The 15,855-nt window shown below is 38.7% G+C and overlaps 1 protein-coding gene across 2 annotated transcripts in view; it reads right to left on the reverse strand.

Moving 5' to 3' along the window:
• Nucleotides 1-15,855, reverse strand: part of LOC103466266 (polypeptide N-acetylgalactosaminyltransferase 18-like) — a 149,701-nt gene that overhangs the window by 20,909 nt on the left and 112,937 nt on the right. For both annotated transcript variants that reach the window (XM_008411740.2, XM_008411739.2), the window contains exon 9: nucleotides 8,367-8,462. In XM_008411740.2, coding sequence (XP_008409962.1) covers nucleotides 8,367-8,462 — 96 coding nt within the window. The remainder of the gene's footprint in view (nucleotides 1-8,366; nucleotides 8,463-15,855) is intronic.

The raw sequence follows: 15,855 nt of genomic DNA on the forward strand, positions 1-15,855 counted from the left end.
GTTGGAGTATTATTTGGTTCCTCCTAGAGGGAGACTTTTATGAGGGTATTTTTCCATTCTTATCTTTCTTCTTTATGCTTCTGTTTTTTTTTGTTGCTTGATCTACTGTCGCGTTTTTAATTTTCATCTTTTGTTAAACGGAACAGAATTGTTAAAGGAAAAGAAGATGAAAATCACCATCACACTTCATTGCCTTCCTGCTCCCTTACAGATAATGAAATAATTGAGCCTGTGTGGCCAGACAGAGTAACCAGTGGCTGCTGCTGCTTCTTGCTGTGAGAGTGACTTTTCCTTGTCCGAGGCTGCTGGTAAGCTTATTACTGCCAGCTGTAAATGTCGAGAGAGACAAAGCGCAGGTGTTTGCCTAAAGACCATCTGCTGTGATGGCAAGGAGACAACAGAAACATTATGGATGCAAGAATGTCCAAGAACATAATTAGAGCTCGGTCTGAATGAAAGGAGGATTAGAGGGAGAAGAAGGGCTGGGGAGGGATAGACGATGACGTGCATTTATAATGTCTAAAAATTATTCACATCCCCTAAATATTTAGTCAAGTTACAGGCACAAATTTCAACATGTTTTATTGAGTTTTTACAAGATAGACAAAATATTTGCTCTATCATGCACCATTATGAAAATTAGGGTCAATATTGATATTTAATCTGACTGATCTGGATGATACTTACCAATATCTATGCATACTATATGTATAATTCCTGGCCCTCTTAGCAGAGTGAAAACCCAACCACAATCCTGCACTGAAAAAAAATGCTGCATTGACAACTGCCTCCCCTCCCCATTCTGAAACAGAAAATGCACTGCTTAATGTTGGCATTACCAGCATGACTCCAAGTCGGCAGCCAAAGAGCACTCCACACACACCTTAGATTTTATTTATCAATTAGCTCATCTAAAAAAATCTATATATTGTGAAATGGGTGCTGGTACAGAACAGTGATGTAATGCCATGTATTTATAATTGTAATGTAAAATCATCCAATGTAAATTTGTTTTAGAACAAAATGTCATGAAAGGAATATGTGGCTATATATCCATGTTGTGAAACATCACAGGAGATGTTTTTATTGCATCTCCCACCAACATACTGGGCTTCATTTTAATTGCTTTGCAGAGGTTGTCAGGTTGGAAATTGATCCCTTCAGTCATAACTTCAGCAACCTGAAATATTTCCATTTTCTAAAATGTACATTTTAAAGGGCTGAAATATTAACCAGCTGCGTTTTTGTATATTTCACTGCTGGCTATGCCTTGGGCTGTTTTTTAAAAAAAAAATCTCAGTAAGCCTGTACAAAAGTCTTTTACGAAAGTTATTTGTTTTTAGAATCAGATTCTGTATGAATAAAAGAGGAGTTGGATGGCCAGGTGGCAGCTGTGATTGGGAATACAGTTTTAGAAAGTCCAAAGGGTCAAAGAAGAGGAAAAGTTTCTAGTTTGGAGGCAAAACACTAAAATCGACTCCCCACTTTAATAACTCCATTTTAAGCAGTATCTACCTGTCCGCGTATATAACGACAAATCTCTTTATCGCAAGAAACGTCTAACGGGAAACGCTTCTCTCTATCCCAAGAAACACTGTTTTAAAGTGTAAGGCTACATTAAACCTGTTCAAGCTGCTTGGTTTTTAGCCTCCCGCAAAGCAAATGGAGCTACAAGATTTCTGGCAGCTTGCTCATTTGCACTGGAACCCACCAGTTCAATATCCTGGTAAATTACCGCTGCTCAGCCTCTCTGGCTCCAAGGCCGGCTAATGCACTTCCTGACACAATTCAGTCTGGAGCTTTTATAGGAGATCAGCATCAGACACCTTACGTGCTTGTTCCTGGAGATGAAACAATCCGTGGTGTTGTAGGTTTTCTAACTGGTCTTAAGGAAAACAGAACTGCGAAATAAACACATATAGCAACACGGAACAGCGTTTCCCTGACAAATAACCTTAAAGGTCTAATTTTCAGACTATATTGATCGAGCCACGAACCAATTTTCTCAGAGGAGCTGCGACAACATTGAGGCACAGATAAAATTTCTATTACACTGACTGAGTTACAAAGCAATTCCATATTAGATTGTCAAAAATATCACCATCCATACTGCTGAAAGTGGCCTGAAATTTGCTTCTGGCTCATTGGATGCATTTTCTAAAATTCACAAGATGTAAAGTGGAAATAGTTTGTTCCTGTTCATCAACCAGCAAGACTTCGTCTCCAGACAGGTGTCAAACAAACCCACAAAAGCTTTTATGTTTTTTAGTCTTTGAACATGAAACATTGGCACATTTTTAAGACTTAATTTTCAGTTACAAGCTGAGACAGTCACTGCGTATTTGATAGCACAGGCAGATTGAATATTAGAGATAAAAACAGGCAGTTAAAGATGAACCACCTCCAGTGCAGCAAAGGCCCAACTCCCAGGTTTTGCTTCATTCTAAACTAGTTTTCCGGTCAACAAATAATGAGTTGATCAGTGAATTTATGAACTTACCATGCATCTGACAATTCAAAATGTGAGCCACGTCAGCGGCTTGCAAATAAAATAATAAACAAAATTAATGTGCTGAAGTTACATATTGATCTTCCATCTGTTTGCTTAGTGTATTGTTAATCTATAAATGGGACCTTTTTCTAACTTTTTTTTTTTTAAACAGTGGCTTTTTTTTTCCTTCCACTTTTCCATAAAGGCCTGATTTGTTGAGGGTGCAACTGCTGACGGATTCTCCCATCTTGGATACAGATCTCTGCAGCTCTTCAACATCTTGGCAACTTCTTTGATTAATGCTCATCATTCCCAGCCTGTCAGTTGAGGTGGGTGGCCATCTTTTGGTAGGTTGCAGTTGTGCCGTACCCTTTTCACTTTCAGGTGATGGATTGAGTAGTGGTCCATGAGATGTTTAAATCTTAGCATCTTGTTTCATGTCGTGTTCTTGCTTTAAGCACTTCCACAGCGTGCTCCCTGCGCTCGCTGCAGTTTTTCCTGTTCTTTAAAAATGTTTACTCTTTGATGCTCTACAGCAAACCTCTGATCAATTACCCAAATTAATTTTATTTACTTATTAAATGAAGTTTGCACTGGATTTTATTCACAGGTGTCAGTGTAAGCTGGGCAGAACATTTGAGGTTTTTCTTTATCAGACTTGAATACCATAAAAACACAATCGTTTTCCTGGAACTTCCCAATAATAATCTCTCAGTTGTTTGTTGCTGTAATGTGACAAAAGCAAAAATAATCCCTTTGTAAAGCACTGTGAACGTCCCTCATAAGTCTGCACATTCACACAAGTAGGTCAAAATCATGACCACCTTAGAATTGTAGCGTGAGGGTGTATTATGTCATTACGGTTTTACTCCAAATGAAGATCAAAGCAGCCTCTCTCCCATCTATTTATAAATGTTAACAATGAGTCAGAAAGATAAGAGACATTTTGAAAAATCTTTCTTATTAAGAACTAATATCAGTGAAGTGATGATAATATCTGCTGGAGGCCCTCAAGAATCCAAGTCTGTTTACCCCTCATTAATCACGAAAGATTTCTAGTTAGGCTGATAAAAAAAAAAAAAATCTCTCATCTGGATTCAATCAACAGAAACCAAACATTAGAAACGCAAACTTCATTTAGGAAAGATACAATTGAGGAAGAGTGGAGGTATGAGTCAGGTTTTCTTCTGCAGCTTTCAAAGCGTCCTTGCAGAGTTCCACAAAGTTATCAGCTTGAAGAAGAGATGTACAAAAACACGCACGCACGCACGCTTTGTGTGGCTTGCTGAATCTTTTTAGATGTGAATATGTCAGATTATTCTAGCCTGAAACTATGATTAACACGGTTCCCCTGGGCTTTTTCATTTGCAGAAAGCTGATCTGACACCAACGGTACGAGTGCGACAGCTTTAGTAGTTCTACAGCACATCTAAAGACGGCTTTTCTAAATAGCACCTCAACAAGGCTCCCCGCTACGGCATGTCATCTACTCCACTGTTTCTGCTTCATTTTGTTTTTTGTTTTTTTATTTGCCGTCATCTGATTTTTCTTTTAATCATCTCTCCTCTTATCGATGTGAAAGGGTGAGAAGGAAACCCGAATAGCAATCGAGCTTCACTGGGCATCAGGTGATCATCAAGTATTCAAGCCCACATCCACCCATCTGCTTGGACATAGAAGTTCAGTCATTCTGTTTAAGAAGAGACAACTCAGAGGTAATCATTAGCACTGGAAAAACCGAAATACCAAAAAAATAAAAAAAACAAAGATCAGAATGGGGATTAGTACTGTTCAGAGTATAACTGCAAAAAAAAAGAAAAGAAGGTATTCCTCATGAATAAAGAATGAATGTGTGAAGATGTGAAAGCACCAGAGGAGTTGCCGGGGAGTTTGACATCAGCTGTGAAGCGTTAACCCAGCTGCACACTTTCAGCTTAAACCTCTGTGGTACAAACCCTGATTTTAAAAGTATTGTTTTGAATGAAGAACAAGGCTGCCAGTTGTTTCACTGCCTGTCAGTCAAAGCAGAGATCGTCACCGGAGCGGGAAATTTCATTAGGCTAATTTAAGGAGTGGCAGTCTGAAAGAGGAAAATGCAGAACGGATGATGTGTTTTACCGATAGTACTCTAACAACTCTCTAAGCCGTCTCTGATTACAGCAGAAGGCATGGCTCAAAAAAATACTTTCTGCTGCTTCATTCACGCTTAGTTTAACGCGTGCACCTCTGATTCAAATACCATGACGAGAGTTTTTTTTAAAGTGATTAGTTCCCCTCGATGATTTCATAATGTGCAATAGAAATTCCGCAGATATCTAGACTCCTTTCAAACAGCCTAAAAATCCTTTATTATCTGAAAGCGTGATGGAGCGCAGCGGCTGAATTTTGGCTCACTATAAGTAATTCATTTGTATAAACTGAAATTCTTCCAAAGATATAAGTAAAAATAATCTTTTAATTTGCAGTAAATAAAATATTAGCTTCCAAACTGAAGAGGCAGAGCTCAGCTTGTGTCCAAACACTTATGAACTCATGCAACACACAGCAGCCTTGATGCGCATGGTAACAACGTGTAAAAAGCCTTGAAATAAATTATCTTTCTTCTATTTATTTTTCGCAGTAGCATGATCTATGACAAAACAAACCCCAAAAAATCTTGGGGATACAATATATGTAATTTCATATATTGTTCTGTAATCAAGCATTGTCCTACAAAACTTCACAAATTGCACATTATTTTCAATAGGAATATATTAATATATTCTTATATTTCTCCATATATTTTAGATTATCCTATTAAAACACTCAGAAAGCTCCACCACTTAGCAGTTTTCTGTAGGAAGCCACAATACCTGTATTTAAAAAGTTCAGTAATTCAGGATACCTTGAGCTCTAAGAAATCTCCCCAAGAGAAATATGCCCACAGCATCATAGATCATCCTCCATACCTAATTATGGATATGCGGTACTTTTCCAACATGTTACTTTGGAGTATATTCAAACCTAAGGGTTGTTATGGAGGCTTGCAAACCCCAAGATGGCCCTCTTTGCTGCAGTTCTCCATCAGTGAGCTTTGTGAACTCAGCTGCATCGGTTTGTGACCTGAAGGCGCCATAGCTGCACTCCAAAGCCTCCATAACTCTTCAACAATGCTCAGATGCTCAAATATGGATCTTTTTTGATTGATTTAGTTAGTTATCTATATTCTATGCGTCAAGTTGAACCTTTGCACAAACTGGTCATAAGTGTGGATTGTAATCTGTCAAAATGACAGATGGCCTTCAAATTTCCCCATTAAAAAAAAAGAAAAAAGATTTCCAAGGTTTTGACTCCATTGATAAAAAAAAAAACCCAGCCAACAAACAAACAAACAAAACAAAAACAAAACAGCTTGGGGCGCCATCATGATTTGGGGTGCATTTTCCTTCAATGGAACAATGGAGCTTCAGGTTGTGCAGGGGCGTCAAACAGCAGCTGCCTATGTGGAGATGTTGCAGCGGGCATCCCTCATGACTGAGGGCCCTCGTCTCATTGGTAATGATTGGGTTTTTCAACAGGACAATGCTGCGATTCACAATGTCCGCCGGACAAAGGAGTTCTTCCAAGAGAATAACATCACTCTTTTGGACCATCCTGCATGTTCCCTGGATCTAAACCCAATTGAGAACATTTGGGGATGGATGGCAACGGAAGTTTACAAAAATGGACATCAGTTCCACACAATGGATGCCCTTTGTGAAGCCATCTTCAACACTTGGAGCAACGTTCCCACTAGCCTGATCAGGCTAGTGGGAACGTTGCTCTGCTCTGCTGATTATGCAGAGCAGAGTACAGGCCCACTAGCCTGATCAGGCTAGTGGGCCTGATCCCAAAAAATTGCAATAAAGTGGGTTTAATTTTCTATTTCTTTTGCTCTCTGATAAGAAATCGAATGTTTGGAACATAATAAAATTTTAACGAAGCCTTACAGGTGATTTGGCAAAACAAGCCACTCAAACTAATACATAATCATCTCATAGGTCATAGATGAAGATTAATGCATCATCTGGTCCCCTGGAGAAATGGAACAAAGATGGCCCATAGGTCTTAGTTATCTTAGTTAACTGGGAATGAAGGCAGTCTGCTCTGCCAGAGGCTGAATACATTTACTGGGTTTCTGTCCGTCCTGTTCATGATGAGTCTGAGAAAAATCCATGAGGTGGATATGAAAACATTTCAAGTATGAATCTACTGGGGTCAAACTAAGTAAAATCGTTCGAAAGAAGCTGCTCCTGGAGGGAAAAAAAAGAGAAAGTGCAAGAAGTATTCAGTGAAGTAGGTAAACAGCAATGGCAGTGGGAGAAAAATTGACCAATACAAGTCAATTCCTTTATCAGTACCTGCTGATTATGCAGAGCAGAGTACATGTGAGAGGCAAAATGAAAGGAGAGACGCATTAATGCACAAACCGCTGTTTCAGACGTCAATGTGCCGGTCAAAGCTATTAACATTACTGACAAAGGAGACAAAGCTCTTCCCGATACCAGGCCTGCAACGTATAGAAGTCTACATCTTAATTCGTAGCACTATTTATGCAACATGGACAGTTTTCTTTTCATTACGCTGCAGACCATTTCAAAGTCGTGAAAACATGGGCTGGTTTTTAAATTGTTTTTTCTGAAGTCTCCATTAGGCAGGCCATAAGCACAGCTAGAGTCACACATTGGAACTAAGAGGTCTAAATCTGCAGTGAGCTGATAGAGCAGATGACTGGCCTCGCTTACTCCCTCATAACTTTTCTGCTACTTCAGCTGTAAGAACTGAACCGAAAAAGCCAAAACACATCATGACGATTCAATATGTTATGAATTAGATTTAAAAAAAAATGTATTCCCCATAGTGGCGAAATTTCACAAAATGACAATAACGTTTTCTACTCCAAGTCATCTGTGACCAAGTGTAAGATTAAACCATTTACTTGAACTAGGAGGCCCATAAAACATAAATAAAATAAAGTTCAAATATGCACTTCCTTGAAACTCCACAGCCTTTTTAGTATTGTTTTTGCTTTACTGGTCCTCAGGGTTGTTTTTGGCAGCAGGCGACAGACAAGTTAATTTAGCAACCAGCTGTTAAGTGCAATCGACCATTTACCAGCTAAAGACCTGGAAAAAGCTTAGAGAACAATAATAAATCAATGCAATGCCTTTTTGTTCAGCTGTCCTCAAGGAAGAAGCCACTATTATTTATATAAAAAAAGACATTATTGAATGGATTTTACTGAAAGAAAATGGGAAAAAAAATGGGACAGCCTATGGCAGCCTTTATCTTTATGTGACAAATTTGGTAATTTGGGTGTTTATCATAAAAAAAAGTAAACGGAAAAAAACATACAAATATACAAGTAAACATAAAATGAATAAAAAACCAATTTAATTATTTCTGATGAGAGTAATAAACTTAATTTGTGGTGTGAGACAAATTAGGATACCTCAACATATGTTCCTACTTTAATGGGTTACATTTGTAACCCTGTGTGATCACTAGATTACATAATTAGAACATTGTTACTCAGCAGATTTACTTGTTTAAAACTCTGACATTATTACTGCTTAAAGTTTTACTTTTTATTGTGCTAGGCGGACCCTTTACACACAGGCTGCTGAAACAATGTTCTCTGGACAGACGAGTCCAAAACCTTACTCAGAAATCACTTTCAACATTCTGCAAAGGTTGCTCAATCTAACTCCCCTATTCAAAATATCACAGTTAATGAAGTTCCTCCGACTATCAGCTGCAGACCTTTGGATCCCCGTGTGATTGGTGTTTGCTGCCATTTCAGGAGATTGAATTGACAGATGAGAATAGAATGGCTTGGGAATGAAAACTCACTCACCTGGGGTGTCATTCCATGACAAAGATACATGATGGGAATGTTATCAGAGTCTGGCCCCTGGTCCAAACATAGCTCGTCTCTCAGACTGTTCTTTAACTGGGGAAAAAAAAAGAAAAGCAAAATAAATCACAAAGGAAAGGGTGGGGGAGAAATTACAGTAATAATGTTTGAACACGTTTAAAAAGGAGAAAGTATTGTGGAGGACAAATCTGCTAAACGGCTCAACTCTTCAAATTTTAATTTTATTAAAAATACTTGAGGAATAAAATGCAAATCACATTGCATCTTGTTTCGTATGCTTCTTGTTCCTGATTAACTAAAGTTTTTATGGCGTGCAGTAACTTAAATTAGTGTATTTTACAGGAAAGTGGAAAATCCTGTGTTGGTATTTAAATTTTGTTAACAGAGAACATTTCAAAATTGTAAAAAAAACAACAACAAAAAAAACAGCCCTGCTTTTGAATTGAATGGTAAAAAATTTTCACGTCTTATTTCTGTTTTTGTTGATGTCTTATGACTTACTTCTTGAGGCGAGGGATAATTTGTGTGACAGATAGAAATAGACACCCTGCACAGTAATTGTAGAAGCTAGGTGCGAAAATGTGAATTTATTGTGGCTTTTTCTTAGTTCACACTATGTCAATAAAAATACAAACGGTATCAAATAAAATACATTTTACATCACCATGAAAAACCAAAAATGAAGTTCTTGCTCACAAATTGACACCTTCAAGCTTGACTGAAATTTGTAGCTGCACACATGCACAAGCTAAATTCCTTACAGAGAAACATTTTGTGAAAAGATGGGAGAAAGTGACAAAAAAATATGTATAACAGAGTCAATGTAAGGCTTTTCAAGCCATAGAAAATGGCACAGCTGCTTCAGGTTTGCCTCCTCCAGATGTTAACATTTCAATATGATTTAGATCAGGGCTCATAACATTCTCTTTCTAATCTCCTAGAACAACGCCCTCCTTTCCTTCCTGTCGTCCATGTTTAGTGAAATACACACCATGTCACCAAACAGAAAAACGACTCCTTGTCACCCTTTAAATTGACAGACTGCCTGATTAAAAGCTTGGACACACCTGTTATGCTAATTAGTAGACACAGATTAGTTTAACCTGGCCCCATAGTCAAATTATGTTCAGTCTTTTGTCAAGTTTTTAAAAATGATTTTGTTGAAACAGTTCAAAAGCAAGGTCTGATTTCCATTGGTTAATTTTCTTTTTTATTTCATGATTTTTCATTGATTTTGCCAGTTTTAAGTTATTTCAGTGACTATTGTGGGGTTTTTGGTCATCATCAGAGGGGTACAAACATTTTTGTCCACATGTGTAATGGAAAATTCTTTATTTGTCCTTCGGTAGAGAAATGTTTGAACCTCAGCAGCATGTAAGAGTAAACAAAAAAAAAACAAACAAAAAAACAAAACAAAAGCACACATACATTCTGGAAAAAGTGATGTTAAATTTCATGCAACTCCAGTAAATACTGGATTGAGTAAAATATTAAAAACTTGAGTCGCTGTTTACTAAAAAAGTTATACCTTTAATAAATAACCTGCTGTTCTGTGCAGGAACATGATCTATGTGTTTATATCTAAAGAGAATGAGGTTGTGCGTATATTTATATACGAGTTGCCTCAGTGGGAACATTATTAATTTCTAAATGATGCCTAGCACAGAGAAACAATCAGTCATGATCTAATTTGCTATATAAAGCACAGCAACAGGGGAGCTTCCCACAGCACTGATACTTTATACATGTTCACTGGTTACACTTGCTCTACAAGATGGGGCTGCCTCGAGTTCTTTATGATGAAAGTCCTAATTCAGTGACTTTTTGACAATTTTCTTATAGCTGGAAGGAGATGGGACTGCACAGTGGCACAGTTGGTAGAGCTGTTGCCTTGCAGCAAGAAGGTTCTGGGTTCGATTCCCGGCCCCGGTCTTTCTGCATGGAGTTTGCATGTTCTCCCTGTGCATGCGTGGGTTTTCTCCGGGTACTCCGGTTTCCTCCCACAGTCCAAAAACATGACTGTTACATTAATGGGTCTGTCTAAATTGCCCCTAGGTGTGAGTGTGTGTGTGCATGGTTGTGTGTCTCTGTGTTGCCCTGCGACAGACTGGCGACCTGTCCAGGGTGACCCCGCCTCTCGCCCGGAACCTTAGCTGGAGATGGGCACCAGCAACCCTCCCGACCCCACTGAGGGACAAGGGTGTCAAGAAAATGGATGGATGGATGGGCAAGCAGACGGATACATGATAGACAAAAAGGATATATTAGGAAACCCAACACCAGTCCTTGAGATCTATTGTCCTCCAAGTTTTAGATGAAACCCTAAGCTAACAAACCTAAATCATGTGACTGCATAACCTCTTTAGTGAGCCATCAAATTTGGCAAAGGCCTTCATTTGATTCAGGTGTGTTGTAGCAGGGATACATCTAAAACCTGCGGGACAGGAGATGTTAAGGACCAGAGTTGGAGACCCCTGGGAGAGATGGATGGATGGATGGATAAATAAATAGATATGTGATGGAGACCAGTGGTTCCATCCCATATTGATTATTGATATTATGTTATTTATTTACAGTCCAAATGTGTTTTGTATGAGTTCTTTATTTCAGTTTTGTGACCTCCAGTGAACATTCTTTTTGGGCAGAGAGACTGCTGGCCATCTTTTCTGTTCAGAGAATGTGGGGGAAAATGTCAGTTTGTTTCTGATTTAGATTGGTTAAAATTTGAGTTAATTGTTTGAGTACTTGCCTTTCTGGGTGTGTCTCAGCAAGGTGGAGCAGAAAGGGAGACAAATGCTCCTGGAGCATACCATCTTCTATTAAGAGGGGTAACACTCTGAGGATTTATATTTAGTTACATTTTATTTTTTGATTGACCTTAGATTAGTTTTAATAATTTGCATGCACGTAAATATTTGTTGGAGCATTTATTGTTTGTTAGGTTTGTGTAAGTAGTGTTTGTTTCTTGTTTGTCTTTTTTTGATCAACCCTTTACCTGGTGTAAGTGGTGGAACTTGCCTCAGGTATAAATGTCAGCTTCTTTGTTTCACTGTGAGAAGGGTGTTGGTGTAATGGTGACCTGGACCTCACAATTAAACCTACCTCAAATACATTTTGTTGCCTTGCCTCCTTACAATGCAGAGCCTCCGTCGATCAAAGTGACAAGATAATAGACAGACTGACCAATCTCAGGCACGCCTGACAAACTCAAAAATAAGACAAACCTTCTCAAACAATAAACATTTGAGTGAAAATGTTCCTTTAAACTTTATACTTTAAGATGTTACTTTTATTCTTTTTTTAATTACGCAAAAAAAAAACTGCCTCCTGTGGCATCTCTGTCTTTCTTTTGTTTTATCCTTTGATATTTTTGCAAAAATAATTAATCCATTATGGCAGAACAGTGGACTACAAGGCTCTAAGTGGGTGGCTAAAATGGGAATAAATGGAATCAGTGCAGGATAATTGCTGCCTACTAGCAGAAAGTCACACAGATACTTTCAACTAACCTTCACCTTTTTTTGGCAGCTGTACAGAAATTTTTCAAAAAGGAAAAATCACCATTTGGATTTGCAGTCCGTTCATTTAGCTTGGCTGGACGCCACAGAAAAGATCGCAAACTAATTGATCAAATTACATAAATTGTTGCTCAGAGCAAACCTTCAGGCGTAATCAGATTTTTATTTTTTCCTTTTTCAGAAAAAGAAACGAAGCATATTAAACGACTCTCCCTTATTTCAGAAATGGTGTCAGGTTTACAGATGTATGCCATTGCCTTAAACAACTGTACAGATTATCTAAATGATAGAAGCAGTTTGCTAAAGCTGTGTAATTCAAGCAAAAGGGGGGCTATGAACTGAAGAGACTTTTACATTCAGATCAATTATACATCTGGGAAAAAAAAAAAAACATATCAAAAGGCAGCAGGATGCGATTCTACTGGTCTTTATGTTCCCTGCCTTGTCCTTACTAGTATGCGTTTCTGCCCCCAGCCTGTGTCAAACTCTGATGAGATAGTTGTCAGGAGAGTGTTTTGAGCTGGGAAAAGCCTGTGATGGAACAAAAAGATGGCCTGAGGTGCAGCTTGAAAGGCAGATTTCTTTTATGCTTTAAAAAAGAAGAAAACGTCTGAGCAATATTTTTCTGGCCCAACCTTGGCTATGATGAGAACATTTGCTGAGGCACAGATTCTGCTGCCCATAATCTCAGACTGCCATCCTCATTCATGTACAATAACCCACCACATAGATTCAGAAAGGTGCTGAAAACCTTTTGCAGACGCTTTTGTCCACAATGATGCAAGTCTCCTTTTCCACATCATCTCAAATGTGCTCTTCTATGGTCTAAAAGGGATGGATGTGGTAGGAGACAACACACAGGTAGGCTGTGACTTTTAAAAACGCTCAGTGTCCCCACAAACGCTCAGTTGTTGGAGAAATGGTTGTGAGAAAAACATTTTTTGTTATAGGAGATGACTGGATCCAGAGAGCGGTGCCTTCTGGGTGTCCTCTGCCAGCTGCTATTTTTGCAGATCACTTCATTGACTCAAATTCAATTCAAATTCTCAGTAGCTGCTCTTTCTAAAAGTTTCTTCCGAGTTTTGACCCTGGATAACTGGCTGCATCAGTAACTTCTTTTTCTCTGTGTCTGAGCCATATCCAGATCACACGCCAGCAAACTCCTTAGCCGTACTTTTCGTCTTGAACTTCCCCTACGAACACCAGAAGTCAATGGCTTTGGTGACTTTTAGTGCTAATGACGTGTTATGACAAACTTACTACATATAGACTTCCAAAGTGTAGAAGAAGTAAACCATCAGGACTAATACATGAACCGACTGTGAGTGGAAAAGCGAGACTTTCAGCTGCTTCTATTCACCGTTTCCACATTTTGCTGAGAATATGCAACTGAGCAACTGGACTGAATCAGGTGAGAAAGTACATTCACCTTAATGGTGGTGCTAGAATTTAACTTTTTTTAAATTGGAATTGGTCCCAAGTTGTCTTTTAGTAAAGTAGTCAATCAGATGCAAACAGATCATATGTATTACCAGGGTTGGTTGCTGATATGCTATATCTAAAAACTGTGTTGAGCAGAAGACATTTTTAATTTCTAATGACATGGCCATTGTGCAATGCATTCAATGTAAGAGTCTTGTGTTCCCAACATGCTGTCATCAGTTTTTGTCAATATTCAGCTGTGTTTCAGCCTGTTTTGAGCTTGACATCTCTCCTTTTATGTTTTTTAACACATTTTACAAAGTTATACACGCAGAACTGACGAAAAGTTGCAAAAACGACGATTCCCTCTAAAGGATTTGCTGTGAATCTTTTATTTACATCCTGAGAACGGTACACAGTCTGTTGGATCCGTCTTAACTCTGTCATACAAGTGACCTTTTAAAAGAGATGATTTGAATACAAATGCCTGCTTAATCCCTCACAATCTTTGGCATGACCTTTCGTCTTCCTCATAAAGGACAGCATCATATGCACATTCAGATTCTGAGATGAATCAAATGTCTACTAAATCAGATCCCCCTACGTGCCAAATTCGGAGTTTTAGATGAGGGGGTCGTTCGAATGACATTTCTTCATTTACTGCAAATATCTGTCCTATGTAGAGTTCTTTTTCTCCGTCTCTAGACAAGTTATCGTTCAAGCTCCGAGATCACGACTTCATCTCTGCTTCGGTTTTCTTTCGGCATCCCACGGTCTCTCTGTGCTCTTCTGCAATCATGTCACATACGGTCCTGCAGGGGTTTCAGCGTAGTGCTCGAGCTTTTGAGGGCTGATCTGAGCTTTCTACCTCAAAATGTCTCATGTTGGTGTCACATATCAAAAAGGCAATTCACAATAATCTGATACGTTATTGATCCCCTGAGGGATTTCTGCTCCCGCTCCATTTCATGCACATGTCAGAGGTCAAGTCCACACATAAGTTGGCAAATCAACTTCTTGCTCAAAGGTACTAAGGCTGAGTGAGCCTCAAAGTAAACACTTACCTTAAAATTAAACTTCTAAAAGTGCCAACCAAACAGTGGCAGGATCTACAGATAATTTACTTTTGGGCAGCCAGATTATAAAAAATGAGAAACAGACTAATATTATTTGGAAAATTTCAGAAGGTTGTATGTGGTCACAAAAATCTCCAAAAAGTAGGAAACCAATATTATTCTCTTTCAAATATTAAGTTCACTCCACCCCTCTAATTAGTCCTGGTGGAAGCCAATCCCTTAAAAGCCAGGTGGTTCAGATGAGATTGGGGAGATTCTCCCTCTTCTTGTTCGACTGCATGACATGCTGTAAAATGGACTGAAGTGTGTGAAGCTGGAGATAAAGGAAAACATTGAGAGCTCTAAAACTGCTGGTTTTGATCTGGTTTTTGATCGCAAACTTACAGACTCCCAGACGAGTGAATAAAATGGCAAACGTTATTGTCTGAAAGCATGTTTGAACATGACTGATGCAAGACCAGAAAAAAAAAATGCACATGGCAAGCTGTTCAGCCAGCATCCAAATGAACCACAACTTTATTAAAATACAAATAAACATCTGTATTTAGGCAACTCTTCCACGACTCCTTTCATCAGCACCCCTAATGTAAAGTTGCCCTCCTGTCTCTGACTGCTAATATGCAACACCAAGATCAGGAAGAAACTTTAGAAAAGCTCAGTACACGATTTATATTGAATTATCATGGACGCATATAAACAATAACTAAACTTTTTGTCTCCAATATCTGAAGTAAATCAGACTAAAACTTTCCAGCTTTATTATTATGACCAGACTTATTTGCATTTGACTTGTAACACACATTTCTGTTCGGGACAAAGGCTCAACTCCAAGTGCCTCTGAAGCAGCAAGCCTTTGGTTCTTTAAAAGTTTTCATTTAACAAGTTCTGACTGCACAAAGGCAGTTATTTTTTGCTAATGTCTAAACCACATCAGTGCTTTTGCCCTCCTGCAATGTTTCTGCTTTAATATAGTCAGTAGAGACAAAATAGGTTAAATTAAAATAAAAAGTTCATTCTTCTGTGACAGACTGGCGACCTGTCCAGGGTGTACCCCGCCTCTCGCCCGGCACGCTAGCTGGAGATAGGCACCAGCAACCCTCCCGACCCCACTGAGGGGCAAGGGTGAAAGAAAATGGATGGATGGATGGAAGTTCATTCTTGTATTAAGAACTGGTTTTGTGTAATAAGAGGTTTTTAGTTGTTAAGTTTACACAATTAAGATAATACCAGGAGTCTTACGTAGCAATAAAGATATCTTGTGAACAGACAGGTCAGGGATTTTCGACGTCTCGTCTCAGGATGAGCAGCCAGATGGGTGGAAAAACTGTCACTTCTCAGTGATGCAAAAATCACCACACAGACCACTGAAGAAATCAGCAGAGCAAAATCAATAGATGTAAAAACTATTGTTAATCTTCTCATACCACTCACTGGCAATCCAGACTGGGGAGG

Source organism: Poecilia reticulata, linkage group LG6, assembly GCF_000633615.1.
Source record: "Poecilia reticulata strain Guanapo linkage group LG6, Guppy_female_1.0+MT, whole genome shotgun sequence".
Lineage (NCBI taxonomy): Eukaryota > Metazoa > Chordata > Actinopteri > Cyprinodontiformes > Poeciliidae > Poecilia > Poecilia reticulata.